This window comes from Panthera tigris, chromosome E1 (genome assembly GCF_018350195.1).
Source record: "Panthera tigris isolate Pti1 chromosome E1, P.tigris_Pti1_mat1.1, whole genome shotgun sequence".
In the NCBI taxonomy this organism is placed as follows: Eukaryota; Metazoa; Chordata; class Mammalia; order Carnivora; family Felidae; genus Panthera; species Panthera tigris.
The window spans coordinates 54,942,121-54,963,018 of NC_056673.1; the positions used below are offsets into that span (position 1 = coordinate 54,942,121).

The following is a 20,898-nucleotide window of genomic DNA, read 5'->3' on the forward strand; positions in this document are numbered from 1 at the left end:
GCGTCTCTGGCGAACTTGATACCCAAACCCGGCTGGCGGCTTCCAGCCGAGCAGAAGACTCCGGGGAGGGATAGAGGAAGTAGGAACTTCGACCACTGTGAGGGTGTCAGGGAAAGGGGCACTGGGGTCCCGATCTTGGGGCAGCAGCAGAGGGGCGCGAAGGTATAGGGTGCGCCGGGGCTGGGAGGGCGTCCGGGTGCCTGTGAGCCCTCGGGGCGTGTATCGAGCATCATCAGTGCTCGGGGCTCTGGGCGGCCGGGGTCGCGGAGCCCGAGGGCGCGGTGGGCGCCCGGGGCGGGGTGCCCTCTGGGTGTCGCAGTGCGGGGCTGCGCCCGAGCCATGCCGCTCCGAGGTGACGGGACGGCGGGGGCGGGGGAGGGGGGCGCCTCTTAACGGGTAAATATAAATCTTACCTTATCTGGCTCCCGCGCGCTCTTCCCTAAATTCAGCTCGGAGAAAAGATGGATCATGTGAGTGGGGCTGAGAGATTTATGGAGCTGAGCTCCCGCGGCTGTAAATCACCCTGCCCTCCCCGGTATAAAGCGCCCGTCCAGCCCGCTGTGGGAAAGAGGAGACGCTCGCCACCCCCTGACCCCCAGCTCAGCGCGGGCTCCCGGCCCAGCCAGGTGGGTGCCCGGACCAGACGGAAAACGGATTGGGGAGTGGGGAGTGGGGACTTAGGACGGGGTCCGACGGGGCTGCCCGCCGCCGCCTTTCTTTCCCTCTGCCCTCGAACCAAAGACCCGAAGGGTCGCAGAGCCCTCGGGGTTGACCCGGGGTCCTGTTCACTCCTCCTCCACAGTGACCCCCTCCAACCTCGTCCAGTCGCCCCTGCCATGTCCGAGGAGCTGGCCCAGGGACCCAAGGAGAGCCCGCCGGCGCCGAGGGCAGGCTCCCGCGAGGTGTGGAAGAAGGGCGGCCGCCTGCTGTCGGTGCTGCTGGCCGTGAACGTGCTGCTCCTTGCCTGCACGCTCATCAGCGGCGGCGCCTTCAACAAGGTAGCGGTGTACGACACGGACGTGTTCGCGCTGCTCACCACCATGATGCTGCTCGCCTCCCTCTGGACCCTCTTCTACCTCCTCCGGACCGTGCGCTGTCCCAACGCCGTCCCCTACCGGGACGCGCACGCCGGCCCCATCTGGCTTCGAGGTGCCAGGGGAGGTGGCGGGGGGAGGAAGTGGGAGGCAGGCGGGGAGCCAGAGGCTGGGACTCTCAGAGGAACTGTGGAGTCCGCGTCAAGGTAGGGGGCTGAGAAGTCCCTCCCCTCCGTCCCCCACACACGCACACACCCGGGGACTAGATGTGGCTGAGAATACCATGGGCTGCGGTTGTGAGAGAAGAGGAAGAGAAAGAATCTTGGAAGAAGAGTGAAGTGAGGGGTGGGAGGGGATTTCTCCACCCTTTCTAAAGATTGAAAGAGGGTGGTCATGGAAGAGCCTTTGCCACCCATTCATCTTTCCATCCATCCATTTATCCATCCATCCGTCCGTCCCTCCATCGTCCAACCATCCACCCATCCAGCCAGCCATCTATCCATCCCCTCACCCACCCCATTCATCTGTCCCTTGATCCTCCCACCTGCCCCACTCATTCATCCATCCACCCAACCATCCAACCCACCACCCATCTAGCCATCCATCGTCAGATCTATAAACCGTTGCCTCTGACCCATCCCCCACCCCTCACTCCCAGGCGGGCTGGTGCTGTTTGGGATCTGCACTCTCGTCATGGATGTCTTCAAGACTGGCTACTACTCCAGTTTCTTTGAGTGCCAGTCAGCCATCAAGATCCTGCACCCTCTCACCCAGGCCGTGTTTGTCATCGTCCAGGTGGGTGGGAAGAGTGTTCCTGAGTGTGGTGGAAGGAGCCAGCATCTGGCATGAGGTCAGGAGATCTCCACTCCTCTTCGACCCTGAGCAATCAAATAAGGTGGGGATAGGACTGTAGTGTGTATGATATGAGTCCATAAATCCGGAAGCACTCAGTAAAGAAGTAATATCCAAATGTGAGCTCCTACTTAGGGGTCTTGTGATTTCATTTCAACCTAAGCAGTGACAATATCAACATCTAGGATGTCTGGGTTGTGGCAGCTGCCATGTCTCCTAGAACCTGGCTTGCCCTCCCTGGGTGCCGGTAGAGGGCATCATTCTCAGCCCAGGATCCCGCTGTGGGCATGGCCTGTTTGGCCTCAGCTACTGCCCATATGTTCTTTATTTGTTCAGGAAATAGGGTTCAAACAAGTTCAAGTATATATATTTTTTTATTTGTTGCATAAATAACACTGAAAGGTCTCATGATTGAGCTGAGGCAGGACTGGTCTTACATGGGACCAGATCAGGTAGATCTCAGCCCTGTATCATGACCAGAATGACCACATGTAGGGTTCCATCTCCTGAAACATCACCCCTGCTGTGCAGATTTCCACAGTTCAACATACTTATGACTTTGGTACTTATATAGTTTTACTCTTTTACATTTTATGGGTTTGAAGGGTACTTGGGTAAAATGAAATTACAGATACCCCCACATCAACAAATACCATGACAAGGATTTATTGGCAACCAGGTGAGAGCAAGCATTTCAAGGAAACAAAGGACGGAGGTGGGGCAGGGGATGTTGACCCCCAAAATGCCAAGAGTTTACAGGTAACGGTTTGCAGACTCTGAAAGAACACGAGAACTATTTTATATAAACTGTTCCATAGAAAGAAAGAAAGCTCCCAACTCCTTTTGTAAAAACTTGGTAAGCTAGTATGGGTGGTTCTTGAGGTAGAGAGAACATTCTGCTGGGTTTGGACATGGGAACTCCAGAGTTTAGCCCATCTGCAGAGTGAGTGACCTCCCCTCCCCCCCCCCCCCCCCCCCCCGCCGCTCTCTCTCAACAGACTTACTTTCTCTGGGTCTCCGCTAAGGACTGTATTCACGTCCACCTGGATCTGACCCGGTGAGTCCCTGCTCCACAGCTCAATGCCCATCTGGCATGAGAGATGAGGGCTTTCCAACCTGGGGCCTGGGGTCCACTTTCTGCCGCCTGGGTGTGGTTTCAACCAAGGCCCCTTTGCTTCACCAGCAAGATTTCCACCATTTTGTCCTGTGCTGTGTGTACTGTGTATATGTGTGTGCCTGTGTGTTTAGGTGGGATGGGTTGTGTGGTAACTTATATGTGCTTTCCTCTAGAAGAGGGAGCAGCAGTGGCCTGAGCCTCTGAACCCCTTCCCCGCCCCACGCCCTCTCTTGGGTAGCATCCTGGCCAGACTTAGAGTGCCTTCCAAACTCAACTTCTCTGTTCACACAGGGGCCTGACCGCTTTCTTGCTTCCCGGCATCATCTCCTAGTCTAGCTCCCCAGTTCTCCATCTGCCCCAGGGACCCACGATGGGCCAGACTCCCACTGGCCTCTTTGCTCCCCCTCTCCAAACAGGTGTGGTCTCATGTTCACCCTCACCACCAACCTGGCCATCTGGATGGCGGCCGTGGTGGACGAGTCCGTGCACCAGACTCACTCCTATGACAGTTCCCACAGCAACACCAGCCACCACCGCTTCGTTCCTGACCGTGAGTGTTCACTCCAGATTAACCCTGGTCTGGGACTTCTAGGCCTTGGGTTGGATGCTTGTGCACCAGGACAGTCAGTCTCCCTTGCCCTCCCAAGGGAGGAGAGCCTCCCCTCCTCCAGGCTCCATACAGGCGCAGGTGACACCTGAGGGAGGGTGTCAGGGGGCATCTTCTCATTCTGGAGGATGCGGCCTTGGCCCCATGGTTCAGGTCTCCATTCCACCAAAGACGTGGGCTCCAGAATGAAAAGGCAAGGGTGATCAAAGTGGAGAGAAGGGAAGGGAGGCAGGGTTGGCTTGATGGCAGAAGCATGGGCTAGAGCCTGTCAAGAAGAAGCTAGAAAGAATAATCACAACGACAATAGTGACATTTTACTGACTCTGTATGTCAGGTGCTGTGCTAAGTGTCCTAGACACTTGGTCTTACTTAACCCTCACAACTTCCCAGTGAGATGGGCACTATTATTATTCCCATTTTACAGATACAGAAAGTAAGGCATAGAAGGTTAAATAGTTTACTCAAGGTCACAGAGCTTGAAATTGGAGAACTAGTGTTGAGATCCATCTTTGCTTTGAACCAATATGCTACACTGAGGGAAAATAGGGTCCATAGGCCCCCTGGTCCTAGTTCTCTCGACTTCTGCAGGGTCTCCCACCAGCCAGGACCAGACTAGATGACTAGGTCCAACTGGACTTTGCCTGAACACACACACGCACACAGATGCGCACGCGTGCACACACACACACACACACACACACACACAGGATGGAAGGGTCCAGGAATGGAAAGCATAGAGGAGAGCCCAGCCCAGCAGGACTGATAAAGGGCCACCTTGCACATACAGAGAGTTCCTGAGGATGGTTTAAAACAACCCGAAGAGGTGGCCAACTTAACATACTGGGGCCGCAAGGGTGCAGAGAGGCGCATTAGAAAGGCATCTACCCAGGGGTTGGGAGGTAGGTCAATAGCTCTGCCCTCACAAGCCACACTTTACTTATGTGAGCCTCAGTTTCTGCACCTGCAAACCCAGCGGGCATAGTTCTGGGGATTGAAAGAGATGTTTGCCAAGATCCAAGGCATTCTATAAAGTGCACTCTGGACACTGCAAGGTTCTTATAGATGGGCTGCAAACCAAAATGAGGGGAGGTCACAGGAGACTCCCGGGCAAAGCAGCTCACATTCTGGGCTGAGTCGGATGTTGGGGAGAGCTGCAAGGAAGCTTGAACTTTCGGGGTTCCCAGGAGGGCCACCATCTCTCAGGACCAGAATTCTCCTATGCTGGGGAGCCAGGGGTGATTACTAGCTGGGAAGGATTGGAAATGTTTGCCTAAAGGACACAGGGCAGTTCTGCAGTACAGATGTGTGTTCATCGAGCGCCAACTATTATTGTTTACTGACATCTCTGGCACATAGTAGGCGCTCAATAAATACCTGGTACAATGAATGAACATGCCAGGCCCAGTGCAGGTGTTTGGGATAAGGTAGTGAACATGTCCAACTGTGATTCCACCCTAACAAAAGTCACAGTCTAAAGGCGAGGCTCTTCAGGTGGGGTGCCTCCAGGAAGGCGGGAGGGCAGTCCAGCTCTGTGCCCCTCTCTCCACAGCGGAGCGTGCAGGCAGCTCGGTGGGAGGAGACTGTCCGTGCAACACAGCCATCTGCCAGATCTTCCAGCAGGGTTATTTCTACCTGTATCCCTTTAACATTGAGTACAGCCTCTTTGCTTCCACCATGCTGTATGTCATGTGGAAGAATGTGGGCAGGCTGCTGGCCTCCTCCACCCATGGCCACGGCCACACCCCGTCCCGGGTCAACCTCTTCCGGGAGACCTTTTTCGCTGGCCCAATCCTGGGCCTGATGCTCTTTGTGGTGGGGCTGGCCGTCTTCATCATCTACGAGGTCCAAGTGAGTGGGGAGGGGGGCCGCACCCAGCAGGCCCTGGTCATCTATTACAGCTTCAACATCATCTGTCTGGGCCTCATGACCTTGGTCAGCCTGAGTGGCTCAGTCATCTACCGTTTTGATCGCCGGGCCATGGATCACCATAAGAACCCCACTCGAACCCTGGACGTGGCGCTGTTGATGGGTGCCGCCCTGGGTCAATACGCTATTTCCTACTACTCTATTGTAGCTGTGGTGGTGGGCGCACCCAGGGACCTACTCGGGGGGCTCAACCTAGCCCATGCTCTGCTCATGATTGCCCAGCACACCTTCCAGAATGTGTTCATCATCGAGAGCCTCCACCGGGGACCACCCGGGGTTGAGCCTCGTGATACCACCCCCAAGGAGCCCTGCCATGGCCTGACCTTTGCCAACCTGGATGCCCTCCACACCTTGCCTGCCTGCCCATCCACCCCCAGGCTGGTTGGTCCCAGCCCAGAGGGCGCTCAGGAAGCAGTGGCCGTCATCTTGGCCCCCAGGGGACACTGGAGACGCCGGTGCCTGAAGGACATTTCTCTGTTTCTCCTGCTTTGCAATGTCATCGTGAGTAACTGAGGGTCGGGGTTGGGTGGAGAGATGGGGATGGGCTGGGGGGAAGAGAAAGCCAAGGAAGGATGTTCTTCCAGGTTTATTCACTCGGCCTTCTCTGTCTTGCCCCCAGCCCACTCGAAAACACTAAAGCTCTCTAGGAGAAAAAGAGGTTCAGAGAGGGTCAGATGCAGCCCCCAGGCAAACAGCATCTCAGGGCAGAGAGGGAAAATGAAATCCCAGCCTTCTGGTGTCTAGGCTGCAGATGGAACTGGAAGGGCCCCGGGAAATGCTGGCATGGGGCTGGGTGGAGGCGAGAGGGAGCTGTGATGTGGAGTGGGGGTGCCCTCACCCCTAGGTAGAAGGTGTGACTTCTCCTGGGAACTTGTGACCGGCCTGTTTCTCAGGATAATTGGAGCAGCATCAGGAAGTAGCAGAGACCAGCGTAAGTGCGAGCGGTCTCAGCAGAGCGCAGCTGCGGGCTGGCCTGGAAGGGGGGGGGGTGTTCACAACAGCGCCCCCTCCCTGCTAATTCAGCAAAACCCCTTACTAAGAGAAACTCCTGTGTTAGCAACAGACTCCACTCCAGGGCAAAAACACTCTCCATGAAGGCACACCCCGATCAGAAAATACCCCTCGTGTGGCTATAACCTAATAGAGAAATACTCCAGTATGGATCTAATCCCCAGGAAGGAAAGTTCTCATATGTAAACATGTACGCGTGTGAGCACATCCCACATAAAGAACACGTCTTCTGAAGCTTCATTCGATATAAAAATGGCCCTCTCAGCCGCAACCTCCAACAGAATAAGGTCCCTAATATACAAACACCCTTAATGTGGGTCTATCCCGATGTTGGGCACATCTCCAGAGTGATTCCACACCAGTGCACGCTATGGAAAATATACCAACAGGCCTGCCTTGGGTGCATTCTTAGTGTGTCCCCACTGTGAATACTTCCCAACCAGCAGATAATCTGTTAAAGAAAAAAAAAAAAAGAAGGAGAAGAAGAAGGAAAAGAGTGATCACCAATCTTTGACCCTCCAGTAAAAGCAATAAGGCTCAAAACCTCCTTATATCTTGGGCCAACCTGGAAGCCCGCCCCCAGCCCGGCCCCGCCCTCACCTTCTGTCCCCAGGTCCCAACTGCAGGCTGAGAACCACCTTCTGGGAGGCTGTTTTTCTCCAGGTATCTGTTCCTGGGTCAACTCTAGGAACATCGTCTCCAACCCCTTCATTTCGCATGACCCAAAGAGGCTCAGAAAGGGGCTGTGTGTGTCCAAGGGCACAGTGAACTGGGGTTGAAGAGGGTGGGGCTGGCCCAGAAGCCGTCATTCTTTGCCTCATACCCCACACCCCAACCGTCTGAGCTCCAGCCAGAAAGGAAGCATGATTCCAGCTTTCACATCCTCCCAGACCTGGGAAAGGGGTGGAGCTGGAGAACAGAGATCATGGAGGGTGGTGGGGGGTACACTTCTGGGTGGATCCTGACATACCCCCTCCCCCGCCCTGAGCCTGTCTGGCTCCACCAACACCGGGCATACATCTCTCCAGGGCAGAGCTGCTGATTTAGCCATTTGTACCAAATTCTCACATCATCTATTTTCCCCACCTCCGCATCTCACAAATGAGCCATAATAACAGGGTAGATGTGATCACAGGGGGAGCCCCAGCCTGGGGGTGAGCAAATTCAGTTGGCTGCATTTCCTGAGCTGCTTAAGTGAGTGCCAGGTCCTACCCAAGACGCCAAAGGTCCCCACTCACCAACACCCAGCCCTTGCCGTCCAACAAACTGGAGGGCTGGGACCCCCATCTTGCCACACCCCTGCCCCAGCAAAGCCCACAGAAATGACCCTCAAGGCCAGCCGGGCCAGGTCCTGATGCGCCCCTCTCTCTGCACAGCTGTGGATCATGCCTGCCTTCGGAGCCCGTCCTCACTTCAGCAACACTGTGGAAGTGGACTTCTATGGCTACTCGCTCTGGGCAGCCATCGTCAACATCTGCCTGCCTTTCGGCATCTTCTACCGTATGCACGCTGTCTCCAGCCTGCTGGAGGTCTACGTGTTGTCTTGAAGCCCCCAAGAGAGACACGCACAGGGGTGGGGCTTGGCTTGTGTGTCTATTCAGAGACCCCCACCCCCCCAGGAGAGAACCCCAGGCTGGCAGTCACTGTGCCACATTACCACCCATTCCCCACTGGCCCCAGGGTAGAATTTTCACAAAAGTTATTTTTCCAGGATGAGTTTTTAAATCATAGTCAGGACATACCCACCCACCCCAGCAGGACCCTGGGGTATGGAGTGACCAGGGAAGGGAGACCTCTCCCCATAGTATCTAGGACCAGGCAAGATCTGCAAGTGTCCGTGGCTCTGGTGCCACCCCTAATCCCAGCCTTGTGGCCTGGCCGGGACTGCTGCCTGGAGCTGGAAACACCTGCAGTTTGCCCCTCCGCCCCCCGCTTCTTGTCTCAGCTTCCCTGTCTGAGCTGATTGCCAGAGAGGCTCTTGTGGGTCAGAGCTGGAAGGAACCCTGGAGATTCTCAAGTCTCAAGCTTTTCAGTGGGTGAACCAAGTGTGAGTTATAGACTGGCTACAGACCAGTACCTGGGTGCCTGGGAGGGGCTGGACGGGGTACCCAGGCTGCCGTCTTCCTCTTCCCCTTATTCTCAAATGACAAATACATTTGTTTATGTGTTCCGTGAGCCATGAAAGGTTAGGAAGGACTGACCTGGTCAACTACCATTTTACAAAGAAAGTAACAGAGGCCCAGAGAGGCAAAGTGACTTGCCCAAGGTCACAGAGCCTTTCTGCTAAGCATAATGATTTTCAAACAGCAGAACTTCTTTTTCCTCAAATAAAATATTTCAGGAACCCAAGTTTATAACATAAACAGGGCTGTTCTAGTTTAAAAGGTGTCGGGGGACACAGAACCTTACAACAGGTCCTTCTCTTACCCACCACTCCGACTCCATGGGCTTCTAATCTAGGAAAGGCATAGGTAGACTTAGCAGCATGAGAACATGAGGAAGTCAGGCAGAGATTGAAGAGAAGACCCTGCCAGCTAGAAGAGGGGGAAGATTCGGTGTCCAGCCACAGCGAGGTGAAGGGGGACAGGCTAGAGGGGCCGAAGGGTCACTTCGGTGACCACTTCGGTGGACAGCGGTGGGGGCTGGGGTGTGGGGAGTGTGGGGGCAGCAGCACGTAGAACACAGGGAGCTTAAGAGGAAGCCGCGCCCGGGCTCTGCCCGCAGAATGAGACGGGCAGGTCTCAGAGGCTGCAGGAGGAGTGAGGAGGGCCAGAGGGGGCGGCTGCCCCCCACCCCACCCGCCTCCTGTGGGTTGGAATGAGGTCTCTTCTGCCCCAAGTTCACGTTCGACTTAGGGAGACAGAGTGGAGTGGCGAGGTTGCTGCAAGACCGCACCCCTACCAGGTGCTGGGTGGGGTACAGGAAAAGGCGACACCAAACCTGGGAGAGGGGGGGGGGTGTCCAGTCTGTTCCTTGCTTGGCTGCCGTAGGAAAGTGTGGCCTGAGCCCCGCAGAGCCTTTGCCGAGGCCTAATGGCCTAAGGACGGTGCACCCCAGTCCACCCCGGAGGCGGGCGGCAGCGGGTCCTCTGACCCTGAGGCCCTAAGCCCGCACGGCCTCCGGCCCCGCCCGCCCGCCGAGCTGCCTCGCTATTGGCTGCACCGTCTGGGAGCCCCTGGCTGGGTAATTAACGAAGGATTAATGAGATCCCCAAAGTCAACAGAAAAATCAATGGGCCACGGAGCCTGAGCAGCGGCTGCGCAGTCCCGCAGGGGAGGGCGTCGGGGGCATCGGTGCGGGCCCGGGGGCCTCACCTGGACTGAAGATCCGCGCTGCGCCGGCAGTCGGTCAGCCGGGGGCGATGCCAGCCCAGGCCTCAGGTAAGGCTCCCGGCGGCGGCGCCAGGCCCCGGAGCTCCCTTCGACTGCCGGCGGGACTTCCCGGGCGGGCCCATCCTTGACATTTACACCTGCTTCGGGTTCAAGGACTAGGGACTGTAGGGGTAAGGGAGGGAGGGCGGGATGGCTAGGGGGAGGCCAACCCCTGGCGACCTGAGAACCAACCCTTCTCTATAACGCACCCCAACCCTGGCTCCGCTGCCCACCTTCTTTCCGCGAATAGGGGGCACACAAAAATCAGCAGGGGGGAGGGGGGAGGGGGGGAGGGGGGGGTCCCACCCCAGCCGGTCTGGGGGCGCACAGCCAAAAGTGGGTGCTAAGGCCAGGAAGAAGCAAAACCCAGGATGGCTGGGTAAAGGGCTGTGGGGTTGGGGCTGCCTGGACATCTGGTCTGAGGTATATGTGTAGCAGCTGCCCCGGGCACCACAGTCCCTCGAGTGGCTCGGAGAGAAACCCCCAAGGTCCCAGGCCGCGCTCAGCTGCCTCCTCCCGAGCTGGTCCTGCGGCTCCCGGCCAGGCGCCACGCCCCGACGGCTCCGCGGCTTTCATCATCACCTGTCTCTAATCGCGACCCACAAACCAGTTTGGTGTTCGGGCCCTCCCTTGGACTGGCGTCGCGCCAAGGGACGTGCCAGAGGGCGGCCGATTCCTCCTTGTCAGTCCTGGGTGCCCTAGCCTCTTTCCCGCGCCCCCCACTTGTCCCACCCTGGCACCCTCCCCGCCGCAGACCGAATTCGACCACTTCCAGGACTCCCTCTAGCGGCCGTTGGAGGGTAGGATTTGGGGGTGGGGAGGGCAGGCAAGAGGACCCTGAAGAGAGAGGACCTGGAACCTTGTCCTGAAGTGTCCCCTCTAGGCCTGCAGTCCAAGCAAAAACCACCCCTGAAATTTACCAGTAATCCTGACCCTTCCAGTCTCTCCAGGACCTCCACAGAACTGAAAAGAAAGACACAGATAACTAACACTGAGAGTTTTCTGTGTGCCAGACATGGCTCTATATGCATTTACACGCATTAAATCATTTAATTTTCACGAAACCCCAATGAGGTAGGCATTATGCATTAAGTGCTTCATTTATTCTTTCAAGAAATCTTAACTGAGTATCTTCTATGCACCAGGTACTATTCCATAGTTGTACATCCATTTTACATATGAGGAAACTGAGGCACAGAGAGTCTCAGTAGCTTATCCAAGATCACAGAGATAGTAAGTGCCAGAACTGGGCTCATTAGGCTCTACTGCCCTGGGAAGATGAGGGACATTGTGGGGAAGGCAAGAAGAAGGAGTCAGAGTTGAGACAAAAGGAGCAGGGAGGTGTCCCTGTGAGTCTCATGCTTGCTCAACTTGGAGGACAGATAAAGATTATCTCTAAAGTCTCTGGGATTGGGTCCGGATGGAAAGCATTTAATGGGAAGGGTCTCTGTCCATGGCTGTGGTGCTGAAAGTTCCCCCAGAAAATGGCAGAGTCGGTCAGCAAGAGCAGCGTGCCTGTGATAGGTTTGGAGGGTTCAAGTTCAGCAGGACCTGGTCCCTGCCCTGGAGGCTGTCCTGGCTTTGAGGGGGTCCAGCCATGCCCACAGCGCCTCACCAGACAGTGCACATGCACTCCCAATAGATGCTTGGGCAGGGAAAGAATGCTTCCCGGGAGAGGTTCTTAAGGTAGGTGGAGAAGATGGGCAAGAGCCATTGGTGGAAGGTAACAGGTGAGGCAGAGGAACAGCAGCCTCCAGAAGTGATGCGGGGGAGGGGTGTGGGAAGCCACACAAGGATGGATGGAGCCTTGGAGCCTTCTGGCTGGGCCTGGATCGACATGGGGAGTAGGTGTCCAGAGTGTGACGAGGGGGCTGGACAGGGAGAGGGCAAAAAACGACAGAGAGGACTGGGAAAGGGGACAAAATCACTTGTAGAATCTTGAAGAGAGGACCAAGTGTTATTCTATTTGCCGTAACAGAACCACAGAAGGTATGAATATTGAGCAAAGAGCACATGGGAGCCTGGGGGTTTGGAAAGGCTGTCTTTTAGAGCCAAATGTGGTGAGGGTCTTCTGGTGGTTACAGAGAAGGAAAAGCTGAAGCTCCTGAAGCTGAGTTAAAGGGTAGAGACAGAGCAAAGAGCAGTGAGTTAGAAGAGAATGAGCATGACAGGTGATGCCCCAGGGGGGCCATGGGGCACCTAGTGTAGCCTTGGCCTGGGGCTCAGGGAAGGCTGCTTAGAGGAGGTGGGGTTCTGATCTAAGCTGCAGTCAGCCAAAGGGCAAGGGGGTGGGCATTATGGGCAAAAGGCGGCATGGGCAGACGGGGTGGTGAAAAAAGCAGGCACATTCTGGGAGCTACAGCAGGATGACACAGTCCGTGGCAGGCAGTGGGGTCTAAGGACAGTGCTAGAAAGCTAAGTCAAGGCCAGACCAGGAAGCAAAAGCAGCTAGCCTCCAAGCCTGTACTAAACATGCACCGTAAGTTTTCATTTTGAAAGGCAGTGCAGGCCGTGCTAGATAGTTTGGACTTTATACTGAGGGCAATTGTCTTATTTTTATTTTTATTTCTTTAGTTCCATTGTAATTAGCATACAGTGTTATATTAGTTTCAGATGTCCAAATAGTGATTCAACAACTCTATACATTCAGCAGTGCTCGTCACAGTAACTATACTCTTAATCCCCATCACCTATTTCACCCATTCCCCCCACCCACCTCCCATCACCACCAATTTGTTCTCTACATTTAAGAGTCTAATTTTTCATTTGTCTCCTTTTTGCTTTATCTGTTTTGTTTCTTAAATTCCATATATGAGTGAGATCTTACAGTATTTGTCTTTCTCTGATTGACTCATTTCCCCTCAGCAATTGGGAGCCTTGGCGGGCTTACAGTAGGGGAGAGGCACAGTGGGTAGGGAGACCAGTGCAGGAGAGAGCAGAAGAGGCCCTGAACTAGGGTAGAGGTTGAGGTCAAGAAAAATCTAAGGGAGGGGCGCCTAGGTGACTCAGTCGTTGAGCATCCGACTTTGGTTCAGGTCATGATCTCACAGTTCGTGGGTTCGAGCCCCGTGTTGGGCTCTGTGCTGACAGCTCAGAGCCTGGAGACTGCTTCAGATTCTGTGTCTCCCTCTCTCTCCCTGCTCCTCCCTTGCTTGTGCTCTCTCTCTCTCTCTGTCAAAAATAAATAAACATTTAAAAGTTTTTTTTAATAAACATTAAAATGTTTTAATAAAAATAATAAAATAAAACAGTAAGTAAAGAAAGAACAATCTAAGAGAGGTTTGCAGGCTGGAATGGACAGGCTTAGACCTGAGAGGTTGATAGGGGAGAGGCGAGGAGGGTACCTGGCTACCTGCTGGGAGAGGTGGGAATGGAGAGGCCTCTGACTGAGGTAGTTAAGAAGCAGACCTCCTGCCCGCCTGGAGGATGGGGACAGAGAGCACTTGGCACCCTGAGCCCAGAGTACCAGGGATGTGGGCAGTGGCAGCACCAAGGGAGAGCTTCAGAGGTGGCCGGGGATGGCGAGAGGGCCTCCCGGGTCAGCTCAGGAGAAGCCCTCCACGGGGACGGCACCCGGAACCACCAGGCCATCCTCTCTGTCTAGTGTAGCTTCAGCCCCACAAGGAATGAGTACCCAAAGGGCCCACCGGGGATCATGCTGGACTTCCAGCCTGTCCCGTGTTCACAGCGGATATTGAAAGTCAATCCCAGAACTTTGCCCCTAAATCTTAATGTGCTTTAAAATTACTTTCAATCCCATTAAAAATGTGCCCTTAAAAACTAGAGCATTGGGGGGCGCCTGAGTGGCTCAGTCAGTTAAGTGTCCGACTTCAGCGCAGGTCACGATCTCACGGTCCATGAGTTCGAGCCCCGCGTCGGGCTCTGGGCTGACAGCTCAGAGCCTGGAGCCTGCTTCCGATTCTGTGTCTCCCTCTCTCTCTCTGCCCCTCCCCCGTTCATACCCTGTCTCTCTCTGTCCCCCCAAAAAAATAAATAAACGTTAAAAAAAAAAAACTAGAGCATTGGGGCACCTGGGTGGCTCAGTCGGTTAAATGTCCAACTCTTGGTTCAGGCTCAGGTTTGTGAATTCGAGCCACACGTATGGCTCTGTGCTGACAGTGCAGATCCTGATTGGGGTTGTCTTTCTCTCCCTCTCTCTCTGCCCCTCCCCTGCTCACACACACACACACACACACACTCAAAATAAATAAATAAGCTTTAAAAAAAAATACGAAATAGAAACTAGAGCGTTAAACCACTCCCAATCCTAGTACCCTACTCCCTTCCCTAGAAGAAACTCCTATTGTGAATCTGGTGGATGTCTTCTAGACTTTTATTCTTTTTTTGATGTTTATTTATTTATTTTGGAGAGAAGGAGGGAGGGAGGAGCAGACAGAGTGGGAGAGAGAGAATCCCAAGCAGGCTCTGCACTGTCAGCACAGAGCCTGACCTGGGGCTTGCTCACAAGAACTGTGAGATCAGAACCTGAGCTGAAATCGAGAGTCAGATGTTTAACCAACTGAGCCACCCAGGCGCCCCTCCTCTAGACTTTTAAAAGTAATTTTATATATACACATATACATCCATAATCAAGTATCACTTCAAATCACAGCATTCTTTCCCACCAACCTCACACTCAGCCTCAGGATCCTTCTCAACACATTGTAGGCAAACATTACCCAGCTAATCAAAGTCAGAACAAGAGAGGACACCTTCTTGCTCTCCCTGCCTTCCAGAGGGAAATTCCTCCCAGAAGTCAGCAGAACACAATCTGCCATTTAGTGGTGACGAGTCACAAAAGGTCCAGTGGCCAGACATTATGCAGATGCCCCTGGCTCCCTTGACAGAGTTATTTTCCGTCTTCAGATCAGGCACTGAGGCAGAAAGCGGGATAACCTTGCAGGGCATTGGGAGGGAGGTATTCCTCAAACCAGTCGAAATAATCCCTATCTATTTGGAGCACAAAGGATTCCCATATCCCCTGGTTTGTTTTTTGTTTTTTGTTTTTATTTTAGAGAGAGAGAGCACAAGCAGGGGAGAGGGGCGGAGGGAGAGAGAATCCTAAGCAGGTTCCGCACTCAGCACAGAGCCCGACGTGGGGCTCGACCCCACGGCCCTGGGATCATGACCCGAGCCAAAATCAAGAGCCAGATACTCAACTGACTGAGACACCCCTGGTCTGCGTGAACCTCCTCAGGTCCTGTAAAATAGACAAGGAAGCTGCTATTATTTCCAGTGTCTGACCAGGGAGGTTGCATAGCTTGCCCTAGGTCACACAGCAGTTAAGGGCAGGGGTAGAATGAAACCAGGAAAGCCTGGCAGCCAACCAGGACCCTGTGTCCCCAGCCCCTTCTCAGCCTGCATCCATGGCCTCTCCAGAAGCACAGAAGACTGGAGCGGCCCCGGCCGAGGAGAACCAAGTCGGCACGGGGACCGAGAAAATGGGAGCTCCTGCCCCCCCGTACCGGAAGTCCTGGCTGGCGCGGCATTTCTCACTGCTGCGGAGAGACAGGCAGGCCCAGAAGGCAGGGCAGCTCTTCTCGGGGCTCCTGGCCCTCAATGTGGTGTTCCTGGGTGGAGCCTTCATCTGTAGCATGATCTTCAACAACGTGGCTGTCACGCTGGGCGACGTGTGGATCCTGCTGGCCGCCCTGAAGGCCCTGTCCCTTCTCTGGCTCCTCTATTACGCCACCTGCACCACCCGCCACACACACGCCATGCTCTTCCGGGACCCTCACGCAGGATCCATTTGGGTGCGGGGTGAGTGTTGGGGCACGGGGTGGCCGGAGAGGGGTGGGGAGGGAGAGCCGGGTCCAGGGAAGGCGCCAACGGCCACCTGGCCCGGCCAGGCTCCCTGGTGCTCTTCGGCAGCTGTGCCATCTGCCTGAACGTCTTCCGAGTGGGCTACGACGTGAGCCACATCCACTGCAAGTCGCAGCTGGAACTCATCTTCCCCGTCATCGAGATTGTCTTCATCGGCGCCCAGGTGACAGGCCTCTCCCGTCCCCGTGCCGCATGCACACACACACCCCGACCATGCCTAGGCGCAGCTTGCAGGGCCTAGCATATGTGCACACAGGCCGCAGCCCCCCACTAATGCCTGCCTCCACATACCCACGTCCATGCACAGCTACGTGTACCTGCATCACTGAAATGCAGACCCCTGTAAATACACCTGCCTGTGCATACTTGCATATCCCTAAATCCACACCCCCCATGAATACAGAGCTACTCGTAGGAACCAACATCCCTCACACTCCTGAGTCCCTGTCCTGTGCCGGGCATTGTGCTGGCCGTTTCTTTGCATCATCCCGTCCATTTCTCCGATAAGTAGGCATTCCCCTAAGAGGTGGGCATTTTAGCCCCATTTTAGAGATGAGGAGACTGAGCCTCTGAGATGTTTTGCCACTGGCCCAAGACGACGCAGCAAGGGAACGGCAGAGCCAGGATTCCAATCCAGACGTCCTCACTGTCACTTCCATTGTACATACATACAAGCAACTGGGGCACATACCCCACGCTCCCGCCACCCCTGCCCCCAGCTCCTGGGCTCAAGGCCTCATCTCTTTCAGACCTGGGTGCTCTGGAAACACTGTAAGGACTGTGTTCAGGTCCAGACCAATTTCACTAGGTAAGATGGGGTACCTTCTCTCCCTCCAACCCCTGGGGCTCCCTGTCCCCTGCCAGTGCCTGCTCCCACAGCTTCCTTGGACAGGGTGTCCCTGGGGTGGCATGTCGGTCCGGGAAGGGGTCCCAAGGGGCCTCTAGGGCTGCCTCTCCTGAAGTCCTAATGCCAGATGGGATCTGGCTTTGGGAGAGAGCTGTCTCCCCCAAGGCAGTGATGGTGAGGGCAGAGCACGCGGGAGCCAGCCAGGCTGTGTGGACACAGTGTGGCACCTCCTCCAGGTGTGGCCTGATGCTGACCCTGGCCACAAACCTGCTGCTGTGGGTTCTGGCTGTCACCAACGACTCCATGCACCGCGAGATCAAGGCTGAGCTCAGCGCCCTTGTGGAAAACTTCTCAGGTACAGAGGAGACATGATCCCCAGCCCCAAATGCACACACACACACACACTCGCACGCACGTGCACATTCCCTCCCAGAGTGGGAGCAAACTCTGGATCGTGACTACACGCTGGTCCTCATCCTGCCCCATCGGTGCTGGCACCATGCAGCCTGGCTCCAGACATCTAGCTGTCACCTTAGCTAGCCACAAATCCTGGCTGAACTACTCACTGATAAGTCCAGGTATGCGCCCCACCCCTAGCATTTGCATTTTGCTTGCAAGAAACTAAAAGGCTTCAGGACTGAAAGGAACGGATGTCTTCCTAACACAGTTGTGGATCCCCGGACATATCAGGAGAGACAGAAGATTTCTGGGCAGAAGGCCCTCCTCCCGCAGATTGTTCCATGACCAGTCCCCTACCTGTACAGTCTGCCCTTAGAAGCTACATCCCACACACCTACATGGGGGTTTCAGCCACACCTGTATGTGTAAAGCACACCGCCCCCCAGGTGGCATCACCATCCTGACCTGCGTACAGCCAAGCCTTCCCAGAACATTCATGCATTTGCACCCCCGCTGCAAAAATCACAGCCTGCCTATGGACTGCGGACATTCTTTAGACTCAGATACATTTTTCAGAAGAGCTGTGCTGAGAATTTTTGACAAGTGACACCACGGATTCTTTTAGTACTAAAAAAGTCATACAGATGAGTAAAAAAACGGGATATACCCATCACCTAGAGGTAATCATTATTAACATGTTGCTATAATTTCAATGTCTTGCCGAATTACATCATGGAGATCACAGCATTTCATCTCAAAACATTTTCATGCACATCTCTTTAAAATAAGTATATTTCCCTCCACTACCACAATGTTATAATTTCTTTTTTTTTAATTTTTTTAATGTTTATTTATTTTTTGAGAGAGAGAGAGTGCAAGCAGGGGAGGGGCAGGGAGAGAGGGAGACACAGAATCCGAAGCAGGCTCCAGGCTCCGAGCTGTCAGCACAGAGCCTGATGTAGGGCTCAAACCCACGAACCATGAGAAATGACCTGAGCCGGGTCATAATTTCTAACAGAATTCCTCAACATGATCCCCATCCTCTCCATCGACCTGTTCAGCTTTCCCCAACCAGCCTGTGAAATGTCTCCTACGATGCTGTGTTCAAACATGGTTCCGTCTCTTACGTCTCTGTTTTCCTAATGGCATTGAGGTTTGTCAGGCTGCTTCCTAGTGGTGGCATTTGACTTGTTCTCCTCTTCCCTGCTCAGCCTGCCACCTGGAAGTATGGACCAAAGCCTCGATCAGATCCAGGTTAAACGCTTTGGACACTGGCATTCCACAGTTGATGCTGTGAGCTTTGCAAGGGACCTCATCACGAGGCAAGATGTCTGATTGCCCCACAGAGCATGTAGCCGAGGGTTCAGATGCAGCAGCCAGATCCTCCTGTTGTAAAGTCATAGACTTCCCCTCGTGCCCAAGACGTAATCTGTTGAGGTGACATTTGGCCCCAAAGACATGATGTGTCTTTACAAAAGCTTGGCTCCTGAAGTCTGAAATCCCTTTGTAAAGAAACGACCATCCCGCGATTTCTGGTTTCTATCTCTGGACCTCAGTTTCCAAGTCTGTAAAATGGGTGGCATACTCCAGGAGTGTGGGACTGATTGGTGCGGCCGGTTTCCTCAGAACGAGGTCCACCTGAACAACTGTCCCTTCCCACCCTGCCCCCTCCCAGGCAATGACACCAACACCTGCGTGTGCCTCAATGCCACGGTGTGCGAGGTCTTCCAGAAGGGCTATCTGATGCTCTACCCCTTCAGCACCGAGTACTGCCTCATCTGCTGTGCCGTGCTCTTTGTCATGTGGAAGAACGTGGGCCGCCGCCTGGCACCCCACGCAGGTGCCCGCCCCGGCACGCCTCCCTTCCACCTGCACGGGGCCATCTTCGGGCCACTGCTTGGCCTGCTGGCCCTGGTGGCAGGCGTGTGCGTCTTCGTGCTCTTCCAGATCGAAGCAAGTGGCCTCGCCATCGCACGCCAATACTTCATCCTCTACTATGCCTTCTACGTAGCCGTGCTGCCCGCCATGAGCCTGGCGTGCTTGGCGGGCACGGCCATCCACGGGCTGGAGGAGCGAGAGCTGGACACGCTCAAGAACCCCACCCGCAGCCTGGACGTGGTGCTGCTGATGGGCGCGGCGCTGGGCCAGATGGGCATCGCCTACTTTTCCATCGTGGCCATCGTGGCCACTCGCCCCCACGAGCTGCTCAACCGCCTCATCCTGGCCTACTCGCTGCTGATCATCTTGCAGCACATCGCCCAGAACCTCTTCATCATCGAGGGCCTGCATCGGCGTCCGCTCTGGGAGACGGCAGGGAAGCAGGAGGACGAGCCGCCCCGCCGGGGCTCCCTGCTGGAGCTGGGCCAGGACCTGCGGCGGGCCTCGCTGGCCTACATCCACTCCTACAGCCACCTCAACTGGAAGCGGCGGGCGCTCAAGGAGATCTGTCTCTTCCTCATCCTCTGCAATCTCACAGTGAGTGGACAGGGCCGGAGCGTGGGGACGGAGCTGCCCGGGTGGCCTCAGGGACCCTCAGGAAGGAAGGAATGGTGCGTTCGTTGAGCATCGACTGTCCCAAGGGCAACCGGCCTGTCCCTTTTATTGTCGGGACACATGCATCTTTCCCACCAGCTCCATGCTGAGAGCAGTGTCCCCCAGCTCTCTGTAAGGTGCCCGCATGAATGAAGGTGCCAAGCATATAGCTAAGTGCTCTTTACAAACATGTAAGCTTTCCACCCTCAGGAAGTGTACTGTCCAGCTGGAGAGACACCAGGGGGCCAGTGAGGGAATTGCCAAATAATTGATCATCCACTGAATGGGGTCAAAGGGCAGAGATCATCAAGTGCCTGGTTTCCCAAAAGCTCTCTAGGGGAAGGTGTTGACGATGGCTGCTGGCTGTCTGGCAGCTAAAGTCTCGCGTCCACCTCCCCATGCCGTAGCTCAGCTCCTCACTGAATCATCACAGGAAACCCCTGCAGCAGCCACCGTTATGCACCATCACTGTCCCCGTTTGACAGATGGGGAAACGGAGGCTTAGGTTGTCCCACGGCCCGTCAGGGGCAGTGCCGGGACACCCAGGGTCGTTGGAGCGCATGATGAACACATTCTAGGCACACCGTGCTGGAAACACCTCAGGTGGTGAAGCCCCTGACACAGGCCACCATACATCATCACCTGGCCCTAACGTGCAGTAGGAGTTCAGAGAAGGAAATGTGGGCCCGATGGGCCAAGGAAGGCCTCATGAAGATTTAATCTGGGTCTTGAGAAAGGGGCAGAATTTGGACAGAAGACAGGACCAGGTAGAGAGAGCAGAGAGTCAAGACTGGCAGAGAAATGGAGGCAGAGCGGAAGAAGGTGGTTGAGGTCAAGGCACAGGGGAGCCCAGAGCAGGTTGGGCCATGGCTGGTGGCAACGTGAGGCCACATGATCCACCTAGAGTTCAGGCTGGCAAGCCAGGGAGGTGGCTGTGGTACAGGGTGGGGAATGTAGGGAAGAATGGCTTGCTTTGAAAGCCCAGGGCTGAAGGGATGAAGGGCTGAAGGGGGGGGGGGAGGGGTGTGTGCTAGCAGCTTTTGGGGCCTGCCTCCCCTGGGTGGAGTGCCCATGGACGCAGAGAGCCCTCTCCCTCACTCAACCCCCTCCTCTCCTCCCCAGTTGTGGATGATGCCCGCGTTTGGTATACACCCGGAGTTTGAGAACGGGCTGGAAAAGGACTTCTATGGCTACCGGACGTGGTTCACCATCGTCAACTTCGGTTTGCCTCTGGGGGTCTTCTACCGTATGCATTCTGTTGGAGGGCTGGTGGAGGTCTACTTGGAGGCCTGAGGCTGCCCAAGGACCCACCCCTGGCAGAACACCAAAGTGCCAAGGCTGGGCAGAGGGTAGCCCAGAGTCTCTGAGCAAACACTCCA

The 20,898-nt window shown here is 55.2% G+C and overlaps 2 protein-coding genes across 2 annotated transcripts; both read left to right on the forward strand.

The window, feature by feature from the left end:
• Positions 1–590: 590 nt before the first annotated feature.
• Positions 591–8,164, forward strand: OTOP2 (otopetrin 2). The gene is made up of 7 exons (XM_042967453.1): positions 591–626; positions 803–1,149; positions 1,693–1,829; positions 2,885–2,943; positions 3,420–3,553; positions 5,160–6,037; positions 7,924–8,164. The coding sequence occupies exons 2-7, from the start codon at positions 837–839 to the stop codon at positions 8,092–8,094; spliced, it is 1,692 nt and encodes a 563-aa protein (XP_042823387.1). The 5' UTR covers positions 591–626; positions 803–836; the 3' UTR covers positions 8,095–8,164.
• A 1,744-nt stretch (positions 8,165–9,908) lies between these two features.
• OTOP3 (otopetrin 3) lies at positions 9,909–20,812 on the forward strand. The gene is made up of 7 exons (XM_042965468.1): positions 9,909–9,927; positions 15,241–15,678; positions 15,768–15,904; positions 16,491–16,549; positions 16,825–16,943; positions 18,663–19,462; positions 20,642–20,812. The coding sequence occupies exons 1-7, from the start codon at positions 9,909–9,911 to the stop codon at positions 20,810–20,812; spliced, it is 1,743 nt and encodes a 580-aa protein (XP_042821402.1).
• Positions 20,813–20,898: the final 86 nt, after the last annotated feature.

What these genes read in the sequence shown, in the direction of transcription:
- OTOP2 (XM_042967453.1), top strand. Translation starts at nt 837, where the DNA reads ATGTCCGAGGAGCTGGCCCAGGGACCCAAGGAGAGCCCGCCGGCGCCG. An exon ending in GTCCACCTGGATCTGACCCG is followed by an intron (nt 2,944 to 3,419) that starts GTGAGTCCCTGC and finishes CTCTCCAAACAG; the next exon opens with GTGTGGTCTCATGTTCACCC. An exon ending in CCACCGCTTCGTTCCTGACC is followed by an intron (nt 3,554 to 5,159) that starts GTGAGTGTTCAC and finishes CTCTCTCCACAG; the next exon opens with CGGAGCGTGCAGGCAGCTCG.
- OTOP3 (XM_042965468.1), top strand. An exon ending in AGGATCCATTTGGGTGCGGG is followed by an intron (nt 15,679 to 15,767) that starts GTGAGTGTTGGG and finishes TGGCCCGGCCAG; the next exon opens with GCTCCCTGGTGCTCTTCGGC. An exon ending in GTCCAGACCAATTTCACTAG is followed by an intron (nt 16,550 to 16,824) that starts GTAAGATGGGGT and finishes CACCTCCTCCAG; the next exon opens with GTGTGGCCTGATGCTGACCC.